This window comes from Myotis yumanensis, unplaced genomic scaffold (assembly GCF_028538775.1).
Source record: "Myotis yumanensis isolate MYYU_CA2020_CCGP unplaced genomic scaffold, mMyoYum1.0.hap1 SCAF_15, whole genome shotgun sequence".
In the NCBI taxonomy this organism is placed as follows: Eukaryota; Metazoa; Chordata; class Mammalia; order Chiroptera; family Vespertilionidae; genus Myotis; species Myotis yumanensis.
This window is the reverse complement of record NW_027223766.1, coordinates 52,791,161-52,818,137: the sequence shown is the minus strand read 5'-3', so window position 1 is coordinate 52,818,137 and position 26,977 is coordinate 52,791,161. Positions and strand designations below refer to the sequence as shown.

Below are 26,977 nucleotides of genomic sequence, written 5' to 3'. Positions count from 1 at the left end.
TCCTCACCCAAGGATATGTTTTTTTATTGATTTGAGAGAGAGAGAGAGAGAGAGAAAAAGGAAGAGAGAAACATTGATCAGTTGCCTCCTGCATGTGCCCTGACTGGAATCGAACCTGCAGCCTTTCATGTAGGGGCTGACTCTCCAACCACCTGAGCCACACCAATGAGGGCAAGAGTTTGCGGATCCTTTGCGACCTAAGCATGCAACTACCATGTGACCCGCAATGACATCCTGGGCATTTCTCCAGGAGAAATGAAAACTTACATTCACTCCAAGCCTGTATTTGAAGGGTTATTGCAGCTTATTTCTTGTAGCCAAGGATTGGAATCAGCCCAGTGTCCTTCCTCCGTGGACACAGACAGACACCCGCGGTCCCAGGGCTCAGTGAAAGGCGCCTAACACACCTCCAGGACTTCGGCCCATGAGGTTGAACTGAAATCCAGCTCATGTGATTTTTCTTTAATTTGCCAATCTTGGACAGATTGACTTAAGTTCTTCAAATAATTATTGACCAAATGTTTTTATTAGCCGAAACCGGTTTGGCTCAGTGGATGGAGCGCCAGCCTGCGGACTGAAAGGTCCCGGGTTCGATTCCGGTCAAGGGCATGTACCTAGGTTGCCGGCACATCCCCAGTGGGGGGTGTGCAGGAGGCAGCTGATCGATGTTTCTCTCTCATCGATGTTTCTAACTCTCTATCTCTCTCCCTTCCTCTCTGTAAAAAATCAATAAAATATATTTTTTAAAAAATGTTTTTATTAATAAATGTTTGTATTCTAGTGCTTCAGCTAAGGTTTGAATTATAAATTCCTATTATGCTATTAGTGTGTATTCTAATTATTACTACTGTTTACAAAGGCCAGTTTCTCAGTTGATGGACTCTTCTTGTAGCTCCTGGCTGCTCTCTTCCATATGCCTTCTGTATACTACAGCCTGAAACAACTTCAGCAGTGATCCTTTGTTGTGTGAAAAGAAAAGTCTTTGGTTGTGTATTCATTTTGGTTATTTGGTCAGATAACTAAAACAACCAAGTCAGCTTTCCCGTGTTTTAAAGTTTAGTTCATGTCCAGCTCAAATCTTAACTGGTCCAAGTCCTGGAATCCCAGTAAAGAGCTAACCCCTAACAGCAGGGTACGCGAGCCAGCCACCGTTTAGTGTTGAATGGGAGTGGGCAGCTTTGCGCACATAGCCTCTCAGAAAGCTCAGCGTGTAGAGTCCACTGGACTTGGGGAAAACCACCCTGAGGGTTGGGTCCTTCGGATCAGTGCACAGCTGTAGAGCAGTTTGTCTGGAAGGAAGCAAACAGGGTTTGAGCTCAGTTGTCAGGAAGGTTCTAAGCGGGAAAGTGTCATTGGAAGGAATATAGTTGTCTCCTGATGCCAAGTCACCAGAGGCGTGCTCCCTCCGCCACAGACGGAAAGCCAGGCTCGGGCTCGTCACCCAAGGCGCCTGAGCCTCATGTTCTAAAGAAAAGAGAACCTACCCGGACAGGTTTAGGGTTGAAGGTTATAGCTGACGGAGATAAGCATGCATACATACTCTTTCCCTGGGCACCTGCTTCAGAGTTCCAGGTGGCTTCATGAATGGGAGGGGCTGTCTGTCCTTCGCAGGGGCTCCTACCGAGAGGGCTGCGTCCTGTGGATGAGGAGTTGCTTGGGGAATCGTGAAGCTGCTTAACTGAGCTCCAGCTAAGCCTTCTGCACGGGCTCCCTCTCCCTTTCTGCTCCCGCCTCCCCCGGGAGGCCACAGTGCTCCTCGCCCCTGCCCAGTGGAACCTGTCACCCTCCCAGGGATCTCAGGACATCAAGGGAAGGAAAGTAATTCTCCCAGAGAAACGAGGTTCAGGGCCCAGTGTTGAAAGCTTTTTATCTTGATACTAAAAATATCACTAGCTGTAACTGTTAGCGTCCTCAGCAGGTAACAGAAACTCACTGTCCAAAATTAATCTTCTAGCTTCCAAAGGAAAATTGCCTATTAAATGGATGGCTCCAGAGTCGATCAATTTTCGACGCTTTACCTCAGCTAGCGATGTGTGGATGTTTGGTGAGTATTTGACAAGCTTTGTGTTGTTCTGATGATGTTCCCCCGCTCTCCTAAATGCACTGCGCCTGGTCCGAGCATGTGGGTGGTGTCCTCTTGGACTCACTGGGCAGACAGCCGTGGAGCTGCACGCGCCAGCTGCCAGTTGTGGCTTCTGCGACGACCCCTCTGGTCCCTTCTGTCACTCTTCCCTTGCTTCTCCCCACAGGGCGGTCGCCTCTGCTCCCTTCTCTCTCCTCTCTCTGTCTTCTCGTTCATTCCTTTCTGTGATGGAGTTGAGTTAACTGTCCCTCTGGCTCTGTGATTGTCCCGCAGACCCGGGTACCTAAGACCGCGCTTCCTCCTCTCTGCTGGACTCTCCTCCTTCCTCCCTTGTCTCAGGGCTTGAGGTTTGACCCTTGTCTCTGTGGTCCTGCCCCTTCCATGTCTGCTCTGTCCCTTCCCGCCTGATCCACCTCCTGCTGTGGGTCATTGAGCACCTCCCAGCTAGTGTAAGGGGCTCTCCGAGTCTGCACATCCGGTTTTCAGTTCCTCGCCTTCCAGTACAGGTGACGCCCCCTCCCCACCCCCTCCTGCTGTGGCTCCTCCCACCTGGAACACCTTATCCCGTACTCTCCCCCAGTGCGAGTTCTGTATAACCTAAAGGTCAGCTGAAATGCTCCTTCCGTGAAGCTTCCTGCGGCAGGGGTAGCGTCCAGATGCAAGGACTCCCTGTCTCCGCGTCTTCTGCACTTTCCCTGTCCTAACACTCACGTGGAGCTTGCGCATAGTCTAATATGTGTCTTCTCTGCTGGTATGTTTATGTACCTTTTCCTATAAATAAAAACAACTTCATCTCTATCAAGTGTGTGTCCTTATTTTCTCCTATTTCCCTGCTGTCGATTTAGTAACCATCTAGTGCTCTCACTGACCCCAGGCTCAGGGAGGGCCTCTTCAGCCAAGTAGGAAGCAGTCCGACAGGGTCAAGAAAGGCTCTGGGGCCCGGCCGGTGTGGCTCAGTGGTTGAGCGTTGACCTATGAACCAGAAGGTCATGGTTCAATTCTCCATCAGGGCACATGGCTGCTTGTGGGCTCTATCCCCAGTAGAGGGTGTGCAGGAGGCATCTGATCCATGATTCTCTCTCATCATTGATATTTCCATCTCTCCTTGTCCCTTCCCCTCTGAAATAAAGAGAAGAAAATATTTAAGGAAAAAGGAAAGGGAAGAGAAAGGGAAGGAAAAGAAAAGGGCTCTGTCCCAGGACCTCGCTCATTAGCTGTGCAACTAGGGAGCAGGTTACTTATGTTTGCGAGGAAATTCTGTCCTTCAGAGATTCTAAATGCCTGTTTCTTTCACATTTTAACGTTCCTGGAACTGGGCTGTGTGCACACCAGTGGCGTGTTCTGCACTGGGTTGCAGGGCCTGTTTTCCTGTGGCTGCCTTGCCTGCGCTCATGGGGACCTGGTCTGTTCTGTGCATGTTTCCTCTCTGGTCTGGATGAGTTGAAAGAGCTTTTTGGTGAGACGAAGACAATTCTGAGAGATGACAAAGGCTTGTATCATCATTTAGCTGGCAGCACCCCCCCTTTCTTAGTCATATAAAGAACGGTGCACCCTGCAGCCCGTGGCGTCTTAGACTTGAGGAAATGCTGTATGTAAAGAGATGGAAGGTGTGAGGATTGAGGATGACGTGTGCATTCAAGGAAGGGTGTCAGCAGTGTGTCATGTTTTCAGTGTTGCCGATAGTGCTGTCCCAGTTCCGATGAGAAAGCAGCACGGAAGCGCTGTCTTTCCTTGGGAATTGTTGGGCTTTGGCTAATTCCAGGGTCTAACTCACGTGCTCTGAGAACATGCCAGGCCTCCTCTGAGGGACGGACCGTCTTAGGAGCTGAAGATGCGGACGGGAAGCCCAGCTCCCCTCCTGAGGGCAGCAGGTGCACAGCGTGCACTTCCGAGGAGCAGAGGGGAATCGGGAAGAGCTTTACAGAAGAACTCGCAGATGTGCCTCCAGAGGAGGGTTAGTGAAGAGGAAGTAAAGGAGCATTAAGTCGGAGAACTCACATGAGCAAAGGCACGTTTGTGCACCTTCAGGGTGGCAAGATCTCCAGGGGCCAAAGTGCCGGGTGCTGACCGGACTCTCCCAGAAGAAAGCCGCCCTCCCTCCTTGCCGGGCTCGGTTCCCTGGTCCTTCCCGGGGGTGGCCCTCATTTTCAGTTTGAGGTTTGGTTCATTTGTTTAAAGGTGAATGCCCAGTTGTTCAGACGATCCTGAGAAAGTGTGAGATTCTCAAGGGTAGGTTGTGAGACTTTCTGAGGTTGATCGTGGAGTCTGTGGATGAGAAGTTCTAGGCGCAGTGACTGACTTGTCGGTGAACAGTGCCATGTGCACCGAGTCCAGGACAGACCACAGCTCTAAAGGGCTCCAAGTGTTCCAACTGCAGAATGTCAGTGTCGGGCTTCCGTTGCTAGGCCGCGGGTCAACCGCTGCGCTCATAGCAGGTCGGACTGGCGGGCGAGGAGCTGAAACCCATTCCACTGCCTTTGAGCTTACTTTTGAACTGTCCACCAAGCCAGGAAGTGGCCCTGTACTGCCAGGCCGTTTTCTAATAGGAGTTTTAGAGAAGAAAACCTCATAGAAAAATTACGGTTTTTTCTTTGGTAATTTAATGTTTCGTTATTCACATTATATTAAAGTAGTGTTGCTGTTCCTACAAGAGTTCATTGAATGTGCTTTATTGAGCTGATTGCCACATCACACAGCTGGTGGTCTCGTGCTGACTCTGAAGCGATCCTGCTAAGTCCCCTGTTCTGTTCTCACCCATTTCACAGGTGTATGTATGTGGGAGATACTGATGCATGGTGTGAAGCCTTTTCAAGGAGTGAAGAACAATGATGTGATCGGGCGCATTGAGAATGGGGAGAGATTGCCAATGCCTCCAAATTGCCCTCCCACCCTCTACAGCCTTATGACGAAATGCTGGGCCTATGACCCCAGCAGGCGGCCCCGGTTCACTGAGCTCAAGGCTCAGCTCAGGTAGGAGTGGGGGGAGAGAGGGCCGGGCTGGGCAGGCTCCGCTGCTCCCTGAGTGATAGCAGTCACGGTTGCTTTATCAGTGCGTCAAAGGCTGACCCTGTTTCTTGGGCAAACATAATTTTGAAACTTATTTTGCATTTACTTATACCGTGCAAGAGTCTTAAGTAGATTACATCTTCAAATCTTAATGAGCTTCAAGTTATGATGAAATCTCTCTCCCCTAACTTCTCACTGACTTTGCATGGTATGCGAGCTCCTCGGTAATGTAGTCCTCGCTTGCCTGTCCGTCTCCTCTCACACCTCAGCCCCAGCCCTGCCCCTGCCTGCGCCCCGCAGCACTGCTCCCTGCCTCTTCTCAGGCCGCTCTCTCAGGTGCCTTCCCTGCCCTCGGCCCCCGATGAACCTGTGCCGTCTTTAGAACCAGCCCAGATGTCCCCTCCCTGAGAAAGCTTCCCCCCTAATCTGCCCTGCCCCCAAGAGGCAGCCACTCCCTTGGCATCTTTCCAGAACTCCTGTCATCACATTAAAAAGTCCATTTAGAGGCTCCGGCTTTGTGCCAGGCACTGCTAGACCCAAACCTTCAGTAGCTCCCAGTCCCCGAGAGGCACACTCGGACTTCTTGTGTGCTGAGCCCTTAGCCCTCTGCACAGAGGTGGCCCTGCCCCAGGCCTGGGAGTTTCTCATTGGCTTGTTGGTGTCTCCAGCCAGGCTCAGGCTCTGGATGGGCCCCAACGGGTCTTACTCATTTCTGTACCCTGGAGCTTAGGACCAGGCACCCATTATGTGCTCAATAAACAGTTGCCTAATTGAATTAAGTCTAGATTAAGACTTAATACTTTAATAAGTAAGATACTTTAATATTATACATATGCTCGGGGAGCTTAATTTTATAACCAACCAGTGCCATGGTTTATTGTGAGCTGTGTCACCGTTTCATATTTGGGGTGCTTCCTTGAGGTTATGTGAGATTTTTTAAAATTTGCTGTCATTTAGTCTTTTTTCATAAAAAGTAGTCAATGTCAGGGTCCAGAAGGCCTGAGCTCATCCAGCCCAACCTTCACCAGTGCTTGAACCCTCCCTAAACCATCTATAGCAGCGGTTCTCAACCTGTGGGTCGAGACCCCTTTGGGGGTTGAACGACCCTTTCACAGGGGTCGCCTAAGACCATCGGAAAACATATATAATTACATATTGTTTTTGTGATTAATCACTATGCTTTAATTATGTTCAATTTGTCACAATGAAATTGGGGGTCACCACAACATGAGGAACTGTATTAAAGGGTCGCGGCATTAGGAAGGTTGAGAACCACTGGTCTATAGCCTCACCTCCTCTCAGGCACTCAACCTGCTGGACAAGTTTCCTGAAAGGAGAATTCAGGCCCCTGGGGAGAAAGGGAAGGGCTTCCAGGCAGCAGCTGTTTGCTGAGTGCCTGCCTCTCTGAGCTGGGCTGTGGAGCGCAGGCCTGCCCCCGGGGTAATGTCATGTGGAGGAGACAGGAGTCAGCAGTTTCCCGCTCCAGGGCGCACAGCCACTCGCTCTGCATCTCACTACATGGAGGTCTTCAGCACTCCTAGACGGCCTGCTCCAGGCCAAAGTCGAGCTTCCTCATTTTCCTACGACTTTAGTGCTTGCTCTCACCGTTAGGGCTGGATTTGAACCTGATTCCTGTTTTGCTCCTAAACTTGTTGGTTCCTCCTTGATCTTTCCCCACAACTCACAGATTCTGCCCTTGCAGTTTCTGCTCTCTGGTCCCAGTTCCATCTTCCTGTCTCCCTGACATCTTGGCTCTTGACCTTGCATCCCTGCCATCGCTCTGCACAGTGATGGGTTTCTACTCGGGCCTCCTCCTCTCCGTCCTCCTGGGCTCTGGGAAGCACTGCTGGGCTTTGCTCCTCCCCCTACCCTCTCTGCCTCTCGGCTGTGCTGCCTGTTCTCACAGCCCCTCAACCTGCATTTGAAATGGCCCCTTGCCATCATTTTGTCCAGAGCAAAGCTGTGGCCTTCTCCTCTGGGCCCCTCACCTTCTGTTGTGACAGTGGGGCCTTTGTCTTCAAGTCCACCTGGGAGTCATGGGTAGTTCCTCGCTGCCCACCAGCTGACAGCCGGAGGCCTGGCCCCTGTGGTGCCTCCAGCCCCGTCCTCCTGCCCGTCCTCCCGCCCAGGAGAGCTCCTTAGTCCATCTCCTGCAGCATCGCTGTGGGACATGACCCTGACTCAGACAGTGCGGCCTTGACCTGCCAGTTCTTTCCGTCCTTTTCTCACACTGTGGCCAAGCTAACCCCGCCTTCTGGCCTGGACCACCTCCTCCCCCTGGTGACCCTGCCTGTCCCTCTGGGCTTCTCCTGTGCTGGCTCTTCTGTGACTTCCCAGCTGACTCACTGCGGCCCTCGGAGTCTTCCGGGCACTGTGCTTGTCCCGTCCCCCATGTTGCCACACGGGCTGCAGCCGCGTTCAGTCCCACAGACACTGAGCCCCTCGTAGCTGAGCCTGGTGCTGGTCACGGGGCAAGATGACTAGAACACCTTTCCTGCCCTCGAGGAGCTCACAGTCTAGTATGTCTCATCCCCTACTAGACTGAAGCTCCTTGAGGACAGGGATCGTCATACTCACCTCGGGGTCGCCCGCACCTCCCGGCCAGGAGCCTAGGCAGGAGGGGGTCACACAGCCACTGAGCTCAGTGCCCAGCGCATGCAGGGCACTGACGTTCACCTAGGGCTGTTCCTTGAGGCAAACTAGCCCAGAAACTACCCAGGGTGGGTTTTTAGAACTAAAGATAATTATTTTCACACACACACACACGGTTCCTAGACTATAATTCATGGATATCTTCTTATGCACAATTAGCACAGGCCATTGAGAATTAGTTTATTCTGAATTGTCCTGAATGAGTCAGAAATTAAATTTAACTTTGTAATTAAAAATGTATAATATTGCTACCAAAAAGGGCAGTGACATTTAACTATGATCTGCTAGCTTGCTTGGTCACTTACATGTAACAGTGTATCACAGTAATTAAATAGGCTCTTTTACTGAGCTTTTAAAAGGTTTTATTATATTCAAGATGCTTGCAAAGTAATACATTTGGAAAGTCCTTACCTCAGGGCAGTTAATAATGTTTCCCAATCCCATCCTCCTCGTCCACCTTAAAGAAAGTACTGTAGACACTCGGCAGGGTGCCCGCTGGACGCCGCCCACCTCGGGCCATCTGTGCGCCCCTTCCTCGGGTGAATCTGGTCGGGCAGACTCAGGAAGTGCTCGGTCACACTGTCGTGGGTGGGTCTCTGTGACTCAGAGTCTGTCCTTACATCCTGGGCCTTACTCATGGGTGTGAACGCACTGGCGGGTCCTCAGGGAAAGTTTCTCTCCACGTGTTCTCTGGTGTTTTTGTGCTGTGTGACTGACAGCTGATATGTATGTGCACTACTTTTCAATGAAAATGTTGTTTAATCGCTGATAAATTCAGTTCATTTTTTGATAGATACTATGCCAGGGAAACCACAGTAAACAGCTTTCATATTTGCCCTTTGGGAGCGGACGTTCAGAGTCCTGTTCCCAGCTGCTCTGCCTGCCTGAGCGGCTCCTGCCGGCATCGCAGTGTCCGTGCCGCGTCCCTTAGGGAAACGTCCTAAGTTAAGGTGCTTCTTACGCCCTTTTTAGACAAACGAGGGCAGTGAGCAAATAGGATTATCCGCTTAAAGCTCTATACCGTAATTTTTATACTTTTTAACTTTTTATTGACATACAAAGATGTGTACATATAAACATGCCAAGAAGTAAACGGCTTATTAAATTTTCACAGCCAGGCACACACACTCCTGTAACCAGCATCCAGAACAAGGCAAACGCTGCCAGGGCCCAGACCCACCCCCCACCAGCTGCCCTCCCAGTCACGGTGCACCCCAAGCTCACGAACGTGGCGGGCTCCCCTGCCTGAGGTCACGTCAGTGGACATTCTGTGCGGACTCTTCTGTCTCGTGGGTTGACTCATGTGTCACTTGAGATGGTCCCTGTTGTCGGTGGCTGTGCTGCATGCGCGGGGCTGTGGTGTCCGTGGGTGACGGGCACGGCTTACCCACTCCACTGCTGGGGGAGGCTCGGGTCCCTTCCAGTTTGGGCTGTTGCGACTCGTGCAGTGTGAACGCGATAATGGGCGTCTCTCGGTGAGCACGCTTTCAACAGTATCGGTCCCGTGTGTACCCAGGAGGCAGCCGTGTGCACAAGTCTAGTCAGTAGGTGCCGCCAGTTTCCAAAGGGGATGTGCCCACAAACTCACACACTCGTTCTCCAGCCCCAGCGTGTTAACCCGGGGCCATCACTCCTGCTCCTGCACGCGGTGCCCGCCAGGACAGCTGGCCAGAGGAGCTGAGTGGTGAGCAGGCAAATTACCTGAGCGTTGCTGTTCCAAAGACACTGGCCCGTGAAGTATCGGCCTGAGGGGCCCGTGATTCTGAGTGGGTCTCCTGTCACTGAGCCTGGGAAGACCTTTTGAACCAGTACCGTGTCCACTGATACAAGTCTCCATCGCTCCCGTTAATGGACTAGTCATGAACTTCAAAACCGGTGTTTACTGAGCGCTCTGTGGGCCCGGCTTTGTGTGTGACCTTGACACGTGGTTTCCTCTTCGTCCTCACAGCCCTGGAGATGAGGCGGCGGCATCGTTCTCAGTGTGCTGAGGGGGTCAGGCAGCTGACCGCAGCCGGGGCTGAGTTCCAGGCAGGCCCGCCTGAGCCCAGGGCCCGAGGTGGCAGCTCTGCTCTGCACCTTGGTTGGGACATGCCTGGAGGTTAAGTGCTCCACCTCTTGATATGACTGGTGAGCACCTTGGTGATGTTGTTCAGTTAACACGGAAAAAGAAGCACCCGGCCGGCGGGCTCAGGGGCTGAGCGTCACCCTATGAACCAGGAGGTCACGGTTCGATTCTCGTCGGGGCACAGGCCCGGGTTGTGGGCTCCATCCCCAGTGGCGGGCATGCAGCCGATCAAGGATTCTCTCTGATTGTTGATGTTTCTATCTCCTCCTTTTCTCTTTGAAATCAATAAAAATATATTTTAAAAAATAAAATAATTTTTAAAAAGGAAAAGGAGGGAAGCATACTTTACAGGGATTCCCACAGGGGTTTTATGTTTGTTTGCGTGTCAACCAAACAAAGACCCCAAAAAGCGTGGCAGCATTCCTGGCGTAGGCACGGAGGCCCCACCCAAGGACCTCAAAGGGTGACGTGGTCTCTGTGTGCTGGTTTCAGAACATTTGTTCTCTTCCTGATATTCGTTTCGCTGTCACAGCCCGTGGCCTCTGGAATCCCAGAAGTGTGGGAGCGGTTCGGAAGTGTTGGGGAGGCCCAGTCTGTCTGCGGTGACTTGAGGCGAGGCGGCGGCAGCCACGCCAGCGCGTGGCCAGTCTGTAGTTACCGGCTGTGGATGCCTCCTGTCTGCATGATACCAGGCTGTCTGCAGCTTGGGGGGTGGGGGGGGTTATTGTTGTAACTTAACATTGTCATGTCCCTTCTTCGCTTTATCGAGCAAAGCTGGCCTCAGTCAGGGCTGCAACCTGCAGTGGCTGCAGCCACAGGCTCGTGTAGTGTTTTTCTTATTCCATCTCAGTATCGTACCCAAGGGAAGGTACGCAGCATCTCAGGGCACAGCTCTTTCAGCTCATCTGTGAGGCTGCCCGTTCAGGCCAGCTGCACCTTTTGGGTCAGTGGTGTGTACGTGTGTGTGTGTGCGCGCACGCCTGTGCACGTCTCCTACATAAGCACAAGCTCAGAGAACACTTCCTGAGGGAGGTGTGGGGAGTGCTGGACCTTGTGTTGTGAAGGCTGGAGTGGAAAAGGCTGTGTGACTGTGGGCAGCTGACAGCCTCCCTGTAGGAGCAGCATCACAGATCCCACCACACCTGGTGTTCGGGGTCCAGTGGAATCACCTGCGCAGCTCCGCGGGCGCACAGCTGCTCTGCTGGCAGTAGTGACACCAGGGCTCTTTCTGAAGACCCAAAGGGGACCTGGGGATGTTGGAGGACAGAAAAGCGGACAGTAGCCGTTTTGGAATTTGGTTATTTGAATTTGAAAGTGTTCGCTGTTACTACCCAGATACCAAAATGCAAAGCATATCCTTTTGACATTTTATAGATGTCTTACGGAGACATGGATTTAAAAATTTTAATATGTGAATAGCATCTTATACAAGTTCTCTTCTCTTTTTTGATTCTTCGTTTATCCTAAAAGGTGGACTCTGAATTAAAAGCTCTAGGTTTGGTTAATGACTCAGGTTACTTGTGCTTCCTTGCTGTGTGTTTTTTTTAAGTGGTTTTGTGTTGGCTTCCAAAATTCCTTTCAGAGGTGGAGTTAAACGCGTCCTTAGTCATCATAACCGTGTTTCCTTCTCGCTGCTGTCCTGCGGGGGCTTGGTAGTCCACAGTGGCCTCAGTTCCCCGGTACCATCTGAACGCGCCCCACCTGAGCTGGAGGGTCTGTTTTTGTTCTTGCTCCTTCGCCTTCCAGTCATAAAAGTAAATAGTAAATCTAAATTCAATAGGAATTTCATGTAAAATTTAAATTGTTTCCACTAAAAATTATGTCCTAGTTGTTTCTCATCTAAGGATGATTCTTTTTTTTAAATTTAAATTCTTTATTGTTTAAAGTATTACATAAGTCTCCTTTTTCCCCCCATTGACCACTCCCTGGCCACCCCCCCTGCCAGCGCATGCCCTCACCCCCCTCCCACCCCCATCTGTGTCCATTGGTTATGCTCATATGCATGCGTACAAGACCTTTGGTTGATCTTTTACCCCCTCACCCCCTACCTTCCCTCATAGTTGGACAGTCTGTTTAATGCTTCTATGACTCTGGTTCTATTTTTGTTCATCAGTTTATGTTCATTATATTCCACAAATGAGTGAGATCATGTGATATTTATCTTTCTCTTACTGGCTTATTTCGCTTAGCATAATGCTCTCCAGCTCCATCCATACTGTTGCAAATGGTAAGAATTCCTTCTTTTTTATAGCAGCGTAGTATTCCATCGTGTAGATGTACCACAGTTTTCTAATCCACTCATCTGCTGATGGGCACTTAGGCTGTTTCCAAATCTTAGCTATTGTAAATTGTGCTGCTATGAACATAGGGTGCATATGTCCTTTCTGATTGGTGTTTCTGTTTTCTTGGGATATATTCCTAGAAGTGGGTTTACTGGGTCAAATGGAAGTTCCATTTTTAACTTTTTGAGGAAACTCCATACTGTTCTCCACAGTGGCTGCACCAGTCTGCATTCCCACCAGCAGTGCACGAGGGTTCCTTTTTCTCTGCATCCTCTCCAGGACTTGTCGTTTGTTGATGATAGCCATTCTGACAGGTGTGAGATGGTACCTCATTGTTGTTTTGATTTGCATCTCTCGGATGATTAGTGACTTTGAGCATGTTTTCATATGTCTCTTGGTCTTTCGAAAAGTGTCTGTTTGGATCCTTTGCCCATTTTTTATTGGATTGTTTATCTTCTTTTTGTTAAGTTGTATGAGTTCCCTATCAATTTTGGAGATTAAATCCTTATCAGAGATAACGTTGGCAAGTATGTTCTCCCAGGCAGTAGGCTTTCTTGCTTTGTTGATGTTTCTTTGGCTGTGCAGAAGCTTTTCATTTTGATGTGGTCCCATTTGTTTATTTTCTCTCTAAGGATGATTCTTACCCGTGCTGGTTTCAGCCACACGGGCGCTCCACGCTGTGCGAGTGTGTCTTATCGGTACACCGCCACGACTTGGTGCTGTGTGAAGTCAGCAAATTCCTAGTGAGACTCACCAGTTCACTGCCACGCGTCCCAAACGGAAACCATCCCCACGCGCCACCATATTTTTAATTTAATTTAAAAAATCAATTTGCAATATTATAAAAATAATGTTCTTGAATATTTTCAGCTGAAAATTCTCACAAAAAATGATTTTAAAATTGGTCAGGTCTGCCACTTAGGGAAAACTTTTTTTTTTTTACTAGAAGCGCGTGGCGTGTGGGGAAGGTCCGCCGCTTGCGTCTACAGATGCTTATGGCGTCTAGTGGGTTAAACGTGCGTTTCATAAAACATGGTCCTTTGTCCCTGTTGGCTTCACGGGTCCGTCTCACAGGCATCCCGTGTCTGAGTTACTGTTGCCCGTTTCACTTAGCAGACCCGAGGCTTAGCAAAGCCCTGTGACTTGCCCTGGCTTGTGCAGCTAGCAAAGCATGGACCCAAGATCCGGCCCCTTTCTCCTGCCCCGAGACCCCAGGGTGCCCTCCCTTCTGGGTCTGCGTGCTCTGTTCCCCCCCCTCCCGTGTCTCCCTGGTAAAGAGAGGCCTCTGACCGGGTGAAGTCTACATCTCAGCTGTGGCCTGTATTTTCACTGTTACAATCTGCACGCGCCCTCAGAACCCACAGTGAAATCCTCAGACTATCCCAGTAGCTACTGTCATTCCTTCCCTTCCTTTCTGTCTGTCACCACTTTCATTCTCTCTTCACTCCATTTTGTCTCCAGGTTGTGATCCTTGGAGACATCAGGGAAGAGTGAGCAGACGTGAATGTCTCCCTTCCTCTCTCGACAGTGGAGGATCGGTGGTCTAGGTCAGTGGTCGGCAAACTGCGGCTCTCGAGCCACATGCGGCTCTTTGGCCCCTTGAATGTGGCTCTTCCACAAAATACCAACTTCTGCGCATGGGCCACGAAGTTTCAATCGCACTGTACGTGCGCACCCGCACGTGGTATTTTGTGGAAGAGCCACACTCAAGGGGCCAAAGAGCCGCATTTGGCTCGCGAGCTGCAGTTTGCCGACCACTGATCTAGGTGGTCCCTGCCCCCTTCCGTGTGCAGAGGGACAGGGAAGTGTGCTTGGGGGTGGGAGGCAGGAGAAACATTGGCTCCGCATCACTTACAAACCACATGCACCTGCACCTGGAGGGGAGGAGCAGGAGCCTTGACTAAGAGGAGTGAAACCAGCAGCTGATCGTCTCCACCTTTCTCGCAACCCCACGTTTGCATTGTCTTCTTAGGGTGACCCAGGGCTGACCATAGCATGTGTCACTCTCAGTCTCCTGAGCTAGTCATCGCACGGCACGGTGTGGACAGCCTGCCCCGCCTCAGCCCGTCCCACTCCAGCGGCCCTGTATGTTGCATTCATGTGTGTTAGTAACCTCAGAAAGTAAGATTGTATATTTTGTGTCTTAAATAGTCTTTTTAAGGAAAAATACTTTATATTTAAGTCCAAACGGTGCTCTGCACTCTTTCCAGAAGACGTTGGTTGGTTGGCTGGTAGCTGGTTTTAGCAGGTAGTTAACTCAGCTGGTCGCAGATGGCAGACTCTCTCTCCATGGTGCGGGCAGCATCACATTTTATTCCGTTCTCTTAGCTTTCGCTGGGCTTCTGGGAACCTGCCTTATATGTGGGAGACTCTGAGGTCAGCTAGAGATTTGGGGCAGAATTTATACTCAGAATTTGAGGAACCCTCTGCCTGGCTCTCTTCTTACTGGGATTTCCCCCCTCACTTTCCACCTCCTGTGGTGACTCAAGCTCTGATTCTTCAAACCAGCAAGATTGGGCCTGCTTCTGGCTAAAGGCCTTTGAAATGTGGGCCCCGCCCTGTGCCACTGCCTGCCTCTGTGTCAGCTTCTCAGACTGGCCGCCTGGGTGGCTCTTCTGCTCCCACAGCCACTTCTTATGTCCATAGTCCCTGCCTGCAAGAGGTTGGTCACATAGGCGCTACTCGAACTTGGCAGATACAAAGAGGTCACCATCTTCAAGGAAGATTTTAGCAGAAATGACTTCTTTAATAATTCTGAGATGGGTAACACAATGAAACAAAAGTACATTATTTCCTACCGTCTTCGCTACCTAATACGCAGAGAGACAGTGGTTTTAGTGATTCCGTGAAACGAGATGCCCAGTCTGCCCGGCCTGTTTGTAAGGAAAGAGGCGCAGAGGCAGAGGCCGAGGCTGCCACCCTGGCCGGGGCATTTACCCCCAGGTCAGCCCATTACAAACAGCCGTCCCGGCTCAGGCTGCCTCCAGCCTTGCGCTCTGCACAGACCCGGCTGCTGCTGCTGCTGCTGCTGTGTTAGAAGGTCAGCTCCATTCCTCTGTGGTGAGGCAGTGCTGGTAATTAGAAGAGATCATGTTTCAAACTGATATTCCCATGAACTTGCCAAAGCAAGCCATTCCCTCTTGGCTTTTTCTTCCCATTTCTTGCTGTTTCTCTGGACATTTTTCAGATTAGCCTGAGTAGCTGTGGATCCAGCCTGATTCCTGTGTCCACAGCAAATGTGATGTCACCATAAAATGATGTTGAGGTGACCAAAGTCCAGTCTTCTACAAAAAAAGTTATTCAAGCAAATAACTTTTTAAAAGAAGAAATGTTGTAGGGTTTTTTGTTTCAAAGAAGAGTAGTATTCTCGGGGAAAAGGCTACAGAAGTGAAATCGATAAAAGCCCGTTGTCCCCTGCTAGCTGGTAAGGCAGGCGAGAGAGAGAACAAGTGACTCACGCTCACTTAGGAGCGTGACTGTTTTCCTCCCACGCTTTGTCTCTCCGTCCGTCCGAGCGGTGGAGAGGGCAGACCGAGTTCTCCTTTATCAATGAGGAGACAGGTAGAAACGGCCAGGCTGGGTGTGGGCAGCGCCTCACTGGGCCCTGTGTCCTGGCCAGCCTGACCGCTGCCAGCCGCTGTGAACCGTCAGAGCTGGGGATCTGTGTCCGTGTCAGTCCTGGAAACGAGGAACCTATTAGACCACTTTCTCGCTCTCCATGAAAATGCCTTCGAAGTGAAGTCATGTTTTGTTGCTCCAGAACGGAAATTTAATAAGCCCTCCCCGTGCCAGCTCGCCGAGGCCCCGAGACCAGGCCTCCCCGGGAGGGAGTGCTGCAGACGGAGACTGCTCAGCGCGCCTCAGCCAGGGCGGCCCTGTCCCTGCCCCGGGCTCTTCGATGACTTCTGTCCGAGCCGGGGAAGTGAGAATAAAACTGACGCGGAATAAGCCCTCCCTCTCCTCTCCTCTCCTCTCTCCTCACGCGGGGGGACCTGTGGATAAGCAGACACAGTTGCCGGGTGTTCTGATGGTTGAGTGAGTCTTGGCTTTTGTTGTTTCATCTGCTTGCAAGTTTGAGACTGAGAGCCACATCCCAGGAAAGGAGTGAGGGCTCCATGCCAGTTCCCAGTCGGCAGCTCCGAGCTCCCAGTGGAATGTCTTGCTACTAAAAATACTGTCATTTGGGAAAATATGTTTAAATCTGACCTCCTGACATGCACATTCTAGCTTTTGCTCTGGTTCTTCGGCAGCAGCTGTGCAGAGTTCAGAATTATCTCCCCATGCCCCCCAGTCCACCGGTGGAATCGTCTTCCACTGTGAAAACAGGCGTCCTATGGGTTATTTATATTCCCGACCACTGCGAGCAACAAAGTACGGTTCCTCAGGAGCGTCTCATGTTGTTTTGGTGTGAGAATGGAGTGCTGAGGTCGGGGAACTGGCTCCCAGCTGTCACTGTGTTCTTGGGGGCGAGGCTGGCCTGTTCAGTGGAGGGAACATCGAAGTGACTGTCATGCAGCTGCCACGCAGTCCATGAGAGTGACGACCGCGGCGAGCCCACCACTAGACCCACAGGGCCGCGCAGGGCGGGGGCGGGGGTGAGGAAGGGCCGACAGCGGGTTCAGACCGTATGTTCAGGAGCCGGAGAGCCGGGGAAGCGAGGTGGTGGAGACTCCAGTGGACGGAGCTGGGGAGGGTCTGTGGCCGGGACCTCTCGTAAGCTCCGTGGTTTTTGTGGGCACAGTGACTCCATTTCACCAAACAACCCGCGTGCCATAAATTTTCCCCATGGGGCCTATTTAAAATGGAGGCCCCCTTCCTTAAAGAGCATGTCACATGTGGTCTTACCATAGTTTGCTTGGGTTTTCCTTATTTGAAAAAAGGTTTTTTTTTAACTTGATTTTTTTTCTTGATTTTTGTGGACTTTTCAGTTGTCTTAAACTGTAGTTTTTGGAAATCCTGATTCCAGGGGTCCGTTATTTATTTTGAGGGTCAGGTGATTGAGAGAAGGTGGCTCCTTTGGGGCCCGTGTCTCAGGCTGGACCCCTGCTCTGTGACCCTCTGGCCACCAAGTGCACAGGAAGCTGGGTGCCGGGATCTGTGTGATCCGGGCATATGAGGGCGGGGTCGGCCTAGTGGGAGCGAAAGTCAAGCAGACAGTCCCGTTTACAGAGCATCTCCCCAAGGGTGACGTCGCCGGGGCCCAGCTCCCTGACGGCGTGCGTGCGCCTCCCAGCCTCGAGGGTGACGCTGCATTCTTAAGTATTGAAGCTGCGTGTCTCCTCGGTCATGATGACCGAGCTGGAGCAAGAAGAAACCAGACCCTGTTTGAGGAGGGTGGATCTTTCCCCTGAAACAGGAAGCAGTCCCCTTTTTTAAAACCCTCCGTCGCGGGGATAGTTTGCTGACCCGGGCGCGCTGGGAGCTGGGCTGGGTGAGCAGCAGCTGCTTGTCAGGCAGGACTGTCTGTCTGAAGCGGCGAGCACATTCCCACATGAGAACGGAGCGTTGCAGTGACCTCACTCCATGAGTAATTCTGGGCGCGGACTCCCTGCATCCACCAGGCGGCTGCATTCCTAGAGCTCAGCCTTGCAGGCCTGGAGGAGAGCCGATTGCCACGGCGGGGACGAAAGAGTCCCAGACCTGCCGCCCGCTGAGCCCGGGGACCCGAGTGCAATGGGCAGGGGGCAGAGGCTGGCTTGGCGGCCTTCTGGGTAGCTTCTGGATGGCAGAGAGCAGGGCCAGGACGCCGCCCAGCCGGCACAGAGGAGTGTGGGATGCAGCGAGGCCCTGAGTAGTCGAGCGGTGGTAAGTAGGTGCTGCTGTTGTAGGCGGGGGCCCGGCACCAGGTGTCTGACCTGTGTGTTCAGCAACCTCAGAACTTGGGTTCTGGCTGGGAAGGAATTCAGACAAGACTCAAACCACAGAGAGCATTTCCTGGGTGAACCGCAGGGAGACGTCATGCCCAGAAGGAATGGTCGGCAGACAAGCTGTGGAGGCAAAGGAAGGGCCTTGGAGCGGGGGCGCGAGGAAGCTCAGGGGACCTGCCTGGGTGGAGGGAAGGGGAGGCAGGCTGTGCTCCCAGGAGGGAGAGGCCCTGGGCCCTCCATCCTCAGGGCTCTCAGGGCGGAGACTGTGGGCAGCTCCCGGGAAGGTCCAGTAGCAGAGGCAGCAGCGTCCAGGTGTGTCCTCTCCTGGCTGTGTTCTCTACTGAGTGACTGGCCGGTACCAGGGCAGCGTCACTGTCCAGTGCAGCTGGCCCTGACGTCAGCGCGGCTGGGTTTGCTGCTTGTCTGGGCCTGGGGCTGAAACAACTGCTCCAAACACACGGAGATGTTACCTCGTGGGAGGGAAGGTCAGGGGTCCAACCCTCATGACCAGCGATTTGCTAGGGGAGGAAGGTCGCCCTGGGGCTGAGGTCCCACCCAGCAATTGACTGTCCCTTGCTAGGCCACCTGGGCTTTCCATCCTGGTGACCTATACTCGCCCATCCTCTTTGCTCTGCTCATGTCCGTCTAACTGCCTACATCACTACTATCCACAACCCTCAGCTTAAAGCAGCTGGTATTCCAGAAGTACTGCAAATACTGTCACTGTTTCCGTATTTCCCTGAGGGGTGCATCCTGGATAGCTGAAAGCGAGTAGGAAACAGCAGTATACGGAGTGATGGCCAGATGGCTGAGCTGCCCCATAACATGCTGGCTCCCGAGTGACCGGATGCCACGAGGAGTCTGTCCTGGGGCATGTCTGTGTGGGTGAGGTGCCGGGGTGCTCGGGGCGATTCTGCTCTGCTCCACACACATGTAGGCACACACATCCATCCCGCCTGGGCGTGTCTTTGATCTCCCACACTTCTCCGTGTCTTCCCAGCTGTCCTCTGACCTATGGCTGGGCTGCAACTGGGCTTGCAGTTTGGACTCGGCTATTTTTGAGTCATTTTGTGAAGAGTCAGAAACCTGATCCTCTTTCCCACTCTTGATTGCCATCTGTGAGCCCGTGTGCTGTGAGACAGTCGGGTGGGGCTGGTGTGTGCTGGCTGCCCGCAGCTCCCTTAACCCCTGTGTTGTCTCTGCAGCACAATCCTGGAGGAGGAGAAGGCTCAGCACGAGGAGCGCGTGAGGATGGAGTCCAGGCGACAGGTCACCGTGTCCTGGGACTCTGGAGGGTCCGACGAAGCTCCGCCCAAGGTAGCAGCGGCCCCCACCCAACTCGCATTCCTCCCCTGACCTCTGCGCCCCTAGGGGGGAGGGGGCGGGGGCAGCTGTCTGGAGAGGAAGCCATACCTACAGGAGGTTCTGGGAGGTTCTGAGAGTGACCCGTTCACTCCAGCAGTGGTTTCCTGTCTGCTCCTCGGTGCGTGGTGCGCTCAGGTTGGACTCATTTGCTGTGATTTAAAATGCTCTTTCTGGTCCCCCACCCCCCCCCCCCCCCAGCCACAGACTGAGCAGCCTCCCTAGGGAGGCTTTTCCTTTGTTGGCAGCAGGTACCTGCTCCCGTTGGGTCACGTTATAGCAGGAGAGGGACTAACCCCAGGCCCTGAGTGCTTTCCGTTTCACCAGGAGTCAGTCCTACCCGCCTGCTCCTTTGGGTTGGGTTGGGTCAGAGCCTCTTTCTGCTGGCTGGGGTGTTGGTGAGGGAACTCACGCATCATCCTCGGGCCTCGCCTCCCCACTCCCCTCACACCTGGGCTCTGGTGCCCCCCCCCCCCCCCCTTGGCCTGCTGAGCTGGGGGTGCCCCTTTGGCTCTGCCAGGCTGTATTTTCACACACTGGCTCAGTCGCCATGAACAATCCAGTCCAGACCATCCTCTGAAAGTAAATGGACAGTAGGGTTTTCTGCAATTAATAACCTGCGATTGGGTATTTCATTGGCTAAAAATATAGTAAGAAACTGTGACATTCTTTATTTCATTTTCTTTTTGAAAATGTTTCGAAATCTGTGAGCCCGAAGTGCTGTTTGGATGCCACCCCGGCTTTTACCCTCTGCCCGAGAGCTTCTCTTTCCGTGGTGGTGCCTCCAGTTGTGCAGCAGTGAGCACTGCCGCCCATTTGACGACATCTGGGGACTGGCACAGTTTCCCAGACTTTCAGGGGGAGGGTTCCACAGTGCACCCTCCTCAACAAATGGAGACCCGAGGCCAGGCAGGAGGGCCCGGGGCCTGTCTGATGGATGTCACTGTGAGCGACTTAGTGTTGGAGCCAGGACATTTCTCCGTCTCTCCTAGTTTAACAACAAAAAATCCCTCGTTGCCCCCAGAACAGCTGTGCGCCCCACTTCCCAGCCTCTGAGGCCCCCAACTTGTCGACAGTGTGCCTGTCTTACCTCGGGACAGCTGCCAGAGGCCAGGGCTGGGGCGGAGGTCTCCCAGCTCACAGCGGGCTCTCCGCAGGGGCAGGCTCCTTCCTGTGCCAGCCTCGCTGTGCTCCCTGTGGCCAGGCATTCACACTTCAGCCCACAGATGGGCGCCAAGTAATGCACCCCACACCCCCAAACTCACAGAGTTCCAGGCCTCTCCCACCTGGGCATGGCCCTGTATCTCACGCTGGGGGATGTGGAATGTGCTCATTCGGCCGAGTTCTGGCAGCTGTGCTGCAGGCTCGTGGGTGCAGGAGGCAGGGCTTTTCCTTCTGTTGCTGAGTAGAGAGACCAGCTCTGCTTCCGTTTTCAAACACCCCACTGTTGTGGAGGTGCTTCCAAGTGCCTGTTTTAGGTTCTTTCCTGTCATCAGAGACGGTTCTGCCTTTCACACAGGCCTCCGCCAACCGCCCCCACTGCCCCATTTCATTCCTGAGCGTTTGACTGGGACAGACTGCAATATCCGTGGCTGGTTTCACTGCCACAGACAGAGCTGAGGAGTCAGTTACTGTGTGGCCCCAAGATCAGAGTATTTACTCCTGGCCCTTCAAGAGGAAGCTTGGCAAACCCCGGACAATGTTGTCAGGGCCAGAGAATCACCAGCAGCTGTTTCCAGGCGGCGCTGGGGGACTGGGCTGCGCCTGGAAGCCTGGGTTCCTGGAGAGGAGAGCCGGCAGGTGTGCCGTGCGGTTCAGGTTGTGTGTTTGGTAGACATTTTCTCAAAAAAGAAAGAAGCAAGACTGTCTCGCCAAGGAAAACAACTGAGAACATGTGTTTCCAGGGATAAATTTTGCATTTTCAACCAAAAATTTGAATCTTGAAAAATATCTGTCACCTTGATAGTTGTGCAGTTCTCAGCCTCTCTGCTGAGCTCAGGGTGGCGCTCACAGTGTGCGGCGTTTTCAGGTTGTATGATGGCGTGTGGACACTGGGAAGAGCCCGTAACTCAGTTCTCCGGCGTTTCCCAGTGATGAACGTGAGCGGTGCGTTCACGGCCGAGAGGCAGCAGTGGCTGTGATGTCACAGCTGGCGGCGCAGTTTCCAGTTCCCTGTGGCAAGTCGCCTCCCACTGCCGAGTCTAGCTGTCGTACCAAAGCAGCAGCCACAGCTGTTCCAGGAAAGGATGAAAATGCTTGAAGTTCAGGTGTCTCACCAGCAGAGAGTTTAGAGCGGGGAGTGACTTCAGAGTTGCTCGGCGCCACCCCCCACTTCATAGGTGAGGAAGTAGAGGCCAGTCTGCCTCTCCCTGTCCCCGGCCACCCACCAGGAAGTGGCCGAGCAGGATGGGTGTCCAGCGTCACTTTCCCTCGAGGCTGAGTGGTGTGAGCATCTTCTCACGTCTGTGCTCATTGGCCGTCGCACGGCTTCCAGGTCCACTCAAGTCCTCTGCCCACTGTTGAATGGAATACTTGCCATTGTATTGTGGGGTATGCCTCTCTCACCAAATAGATGGTTTGCAAATATTTCCTCCCATTCTCTGGGCTGTCTTTTCACTTTTCTAATGCTGTCGTTTGCAACACAAAAGCTTTGAATTTTGATGAAACCTAGTTTATGTATTTGTTTGTTTTGTTGCTCAAGCTTGTGGTGTCATAGCCAAAAGCTATTGCCTCCCCCACAGATGTGTCCTGTGTTCTGCTGGGAGTTTCACAGCTTTAGCTCCTCCATTTAGATCGTGGCCCATTTGAGTTCGTTTTTGTGTATATTGTGAGGAAGGGACAGCTTCATGTGCTCACGTGTGGATGCCCGTTGTCCCAGCATCGTTTATTGGAGAGACTGTTTCTAAGCCCACTGCGATGTCTGGGTACCTTTTATCATTCTTTCCAAGTAAACTCTTTTAGAGAAATACCTTCTCCTATCATTTTCAATAAAACAAGGGTTTATGATTTACCAAAGTGATCAAATACCCATTCATGTGATGCTCTGTTGGTTTGTTCACAGCCCAGCAGGCCTGGTTATCCTAGTCCGAGGTCCAGTGAAGGGTTTTATCCCAGCCCACAGCACATGGTGCAGACCAACCATTACCAGGTACGCAGGCCTTACCGAGACAAGATCTGCTCTCTCCCCCTTTGCACGGCTCGGGGGCGGGAAGAGCGGGTGTGTTTGTGTTTTATCTGTGTACTTAGGAGTATGTCAAGGGGCACGTTGTCCTGCGGGGCTGTGAGCACTCACCGCTCTGAAAGCAGCCGGGGCAAGTGTCCCATGGCCCACAGTTCCCAGGCCAGCCCCCTTCCTCCTGATCCCATACAGTACAGGGCCCCGTAGGCATGTGCTCTGCAGAGCCAACTCAATGGGCAGTTCTCCTGGAAGCCAAGAATAAGATTCAAAAGTGCCTTAAAAGCCAGATGAGCCCTGGCTGGTGTGCTAAGTGGTTAGAGCATCGGCCCATGCACTGAAGGGTCGTGGGTTCAATTCCCGGTCAAGGGCACATACCTGGGATGCAGGTCAATCAATCCCTGGCCTCAGTCGGGGAGTGGTGGGAGGCAAGCAACTGATGGTCTCTCTCACATCTATGTTTCTCTCTCCCCCTCCCTTCCCATCTCTCCCCCTTTCCTCTCCCACTCTCTCTAAAAATCAATGGAAAAATATCCTTGGGTGAGGAGTAACAAAACAAACAAGAAATCCAGATGAGTTGCCACATGGGCAAGTGTGGAAGGAAGGGTGGACTTGCAGACAAGTAACCTGCACAGAGAAGTGAATCCTTGAGAGAAGGGGCCAGAGCAGAGTCAGTCGTGGTTGGTTCGGATTTCTGAGGGAAGGTGCCAGCTTTTCTTAAGAGGCAGGAAGCTGGGGCTCAGTGGGCACTGAGCAGGGGTCGAACCCAGCATTGTTTCGGGAGAACATGGCGGCTCAGAGAGGAGCGCTCGGGTCCCGAGAGCTGGGTCCTCACCCTGTGATGGGCGCGCCGGCCATGGCGCTTGCCGGCTGGGGCTCTGGTGCGTGTTTGTTAGTGGTGGGTGTCCCCCGAGGACAGGGACTCGCCTGGCCTTTCAGCGCCGGCAGCAGTGTGTACAGTGGAGGCCAGTGAGTAGAGGACAGGAATGAGCAGCCCGCTCTGTGAGTGGGAGCAGCTGCAGGGCCTTCCCTGGCGGTGTGTCAGGTCCTCTGTAGCCTGAAGTGCTCCTCTGGTCTGTCACATGCTCGGTGTGGAGAGAATGCCTTAAGGCATCCCAAATCTCTTTGTTGTGACAATTCCTCAACGCTCCTTGGCAGTAAGATGTCCTTTCTGACCAACTACAGTGAGGGTATAAGCATTTTATGTGTAGCAGAATTTTTACTATTAAATATTGGCTTCAGTAAACGGAGAGAACTGTCTATGTCTCATTTGACAGTTTAATTCCATATTGTCGGGATGGAGATGGATATCAGTCAGTGTCTGGAGGCCTAACAGATACACAGAACCCCTGCTGAAGGCTGTGTGCCTATTGGCTCTTCTTTATCTCATTCAACATGTGACGAGAACCCGGCCATGGTACCAGCCGCATGAGCTGCGGGAACTAGTGCAGGGTCCTCCTGTCCTCTGAGTGAGGGAGGGAGCGGATGAAGCCTCTCATTTCCTCCTGCCTAACGCTGTTCTCCACGTCTGGCTGGCTGTCTCCTGTCGGGCTCATGCATCTTCGTTAGAACTTGAAGATTGACTCCCCACCCCCAGCCCTTGTTCACCCGGGAACAGCCTTTTGGGGCTTAGTCTGTTGGGTTGGGCAGGAAGGGGTTCCATGGCAGTGCCTGGCCAGCCTGTGGGCGGCCTCGGACGGCTGCTCCCAGCTGTAGTCAGGGTAGGGTTCGGACTGCCGGGCGTGGCCTCAGTGCAGACTCCCCGGGGCCACCTGCATGCCTCGGCTGGACCTTCCTCCCGCTTCAGAGCCGACAGTTGGTGAGGATCTCTTGATCTTCACGAGCCAGTCTCCCTCCCCGCCCCCTGCTTCCCTCTTGCACTCTCTAAGGAACCTTGAGGTCACATCAGGTCCACTCCCGTCTCAGGTTCCGCATTTATGTCCATCTGCAAAGTCCCTTGGCCCTGTAAGGTGACCGCGAACTGGACTCGAGCAGCTGGGGCTGTCATCGGGCCCCACAGCATCCTCTAGTCTAAGTTACCCCCTCTCCCGTGGGCGCAGACTCTGCAGAACTCGTGTGTGCGAACCTGACCCACCCCTCACTCGCCCGCAGGTCTCTGGCTACCCTGGCTCCCACGGAATCCCACCCATGGCAGGCAGCCTGTACCCGGGGCAGGCATCCCTCTTGGACCAGACAGACTCGTGGAATCACAGACCCCAGGAGATGTGCATGTGGCCGCCCAGCGTGGAGGTAAGCTGGTGCTCTTAGGCTTCCGTTTGCTAACGGACGAAGCTTTGCCCGAGGTCCCTTTTCCTCCGAATCCTGGGGTGTCGTGTTGGTGACCCACTTCTCAGGCCAGGATGCTCCTTTTCCTCGATGCTTTCTGGTGCTGTGAATCCTTCTCATTAACGAGAGGAGAGATGCCACCAGCATTAGCCCGTTGGTTTGGAAGGCAGACCCTAGACCAGTGGTTCTCAACCTTCTGGCCCTTTAAATACAGTTCCTCATGTTGTGACCCAACCGTAAAATTATTTTCGTTGCCACTTCATAACTGTAATGTTGCTACTGTTATGAATCATCATGTAAATATCTGATATGCAGGATGGTCTTAGGTGACCCCTGTGAAAGGGTTGTTTGACTGCCAAAGGGGTTGCGACCCACAGGTTGAGAACCGCTGCCCTAGACTGAATGGAATAGGCGTGGAGCTGAGGCAGAAGCAGGCAGACGGAGCCGTCAGTGCTGTGGCCTCTGCCTGGGACCCTGCTCCCTCCCAGACCGTTTGCGCTGTCCCCTAGGACTGAGCACACCTGGGCACGGATGCTCACTCACCCCACACAGTGTCTCCCTGCCTGTGTGCTGAGCGTAGCGATGGTACTTTCTAAAGATGCTTGGCATGCGGCAACTCGCAGCCTCCAGGAACGTCGCCCACAAGCAGTGTGAGCCAGCCTGTCTCCACCACCCGGCTTCCTGTGGGAAAGACAGGGAAGAAGTAGGAGCTTCACAGGTAGACCTGAGAGCACCTGCCGTTTCTGCCCTCAGGACCCTGCGGCACTGGACCTGCGCGGGATCGGACAGGTGTTGCCCACACACCTGATGGAGGAGCGGCTGATCCGGCAGCAGCAGGAGATGGAGGAAGACCAGCGCTGGCTGGAGAAAGAGGAGAGGTTCCTGGTAACTGCATTTCGGAAATGTCCTTCCACCCTTAGCCCTGCTGGGGTCTGTGGCAAAGGTTCCTCTTTTCCAAAGCAGGAGAGCTGGCTTCCCCTCTGGTTCCTGAAACTGGCAGTTGTGGGTGTTTGCTCTCCTGGAGTTGCTTTTCCAGTATCAGTTTCTGAGGGTAGCAGTGGCCTTGTGGGCTCAGAGGTGTGAGCACTTCTGTGGCTTCTGTGTTACCACCGAATTGGCAGAAACAGCTCCCCGAGGTGTCAGCCTGCACACGGGCGGCCCGCCTGTCTACTTCCGTGATAATCTGCTGCCCGCCACGGACAGCTGGCTGTCATTGGGAGCCTGGTACCTCGTTCCCGTTGAACTTGTTGTGTATTCCTGTGTGTGCAGACGCAGTCGGTGGTTAGGAGTTTATCTTGGATTTTCCGGGATCTATCACCTGAATCTTGTGGCCGGTTTCCGTGGATTTTCCGAATGCACAGCTGTCGCTCTCTAAAGCGCTCTTCGTCTCACTCGATGTTTCTTAGACACATTCCACTTCTCTCCTGGGGTGTCTCTTGCCAACTTTAGTATGAAATAGCTCCTTGCTGGCTTTTCCTGCTTTTATTTTTAAAGATAGTGCCTCTAATAGTTTTCTCCATTAAGTATAATTTGGCATATTTGTGCCTGTACATTTTAAATATATTGAGGTGGTGGTGGTGTTTTTAAGAAAACTTGAGCCCTAGCTGGTTTGGCTCAGTGGATAGAACATCAGCCTACGGACTGAAGGGTCCCAGGTTCGATTCCAGTCAAGGGCACATGCCCGGGTTACAGTCTTGATCCCCAGTGTGGGGCGTGCAGGAGGCAGCCAATCAATTATTCCCTCTCATCATTGATGTTTCTATCTCTCCCTCTTCCTTCCTCTCTGAAATCAATAAGTATATATATATTTTTAAAAAGGAAAAGAAAACTTTAAAAGGTTTAACATGAGTTACCTGGAGGGTTTTGCCTGGGTTTATGCTGGTTCTGCATCCCGGGATAAGTCCCTCCTCCGTCATAGGTGAGCCCTCTTCTCAGGCCTGGTTTATTTGTGTGGTGTTTCATTGGGATTTAGAATTGATGCTCATCAGTGAGAATAATTTGTTTCTTATCATCGTTTATTGGCTTCAGGATCAGCACAGTGCTTGTTCCTAAGTTGAGTTGAGTGATTGCCACCCTATGGATTTGGGTTTTCGTTAGGTCCATGTCGTGGGTGGTGGGGCTGAGAGCAGCAGGCAGTCAAGACAGGGCCGCCTCCAGTGACGGGACTGAGAGCGAGGAGACGGGAGCAGTAAGCATTCC

At 52.7% G+C, this 26,977-nt stretch overlaps 1 protein-coding gene across 10 annotated transcripts in view; it reads left to right on the top strand.

Moving 5' to 3' along the window:
• PTK2 (protein tyrosine kinase 2) overlaps positions 1–26,977 on the top strand; it is a 115,195-nt gene that overhangs the window by 74,219 nt on the left and 13,999 nt on the right. For 9 of the 10 annotated variants that reach the window (XM_070392443.1, XM_070392441.1, XM_070392437.1 and 6 more), the window contains 6 exons: positions 1,955–2,044; positions 4,849–5,053; positions 19,161–19,272; positions 22,379–22,465; positions 24,605–24,742; positions 25,532–25,663. In XM_070392443.1, the coding sequence (XP_070248544.1) occupies positions 1,955–2,044; positions 4,849–5,053; positions 19,161–19,272; positions 22,379–22,465; positions 24,605–24,742; positions 25,532–25,663 (764 nt within the window). The remainder of the gene's footprint in view (positions 1–1,954; positions 2,045–4,848; positions 5,054–19,160; positions 19,273–22,378; positions 22,466–24,604; positions 24,743–25,531; positions 25,664–26,977) is intronic. The other variant, XM_070392442.1, reaches the window with a different exon arrangement.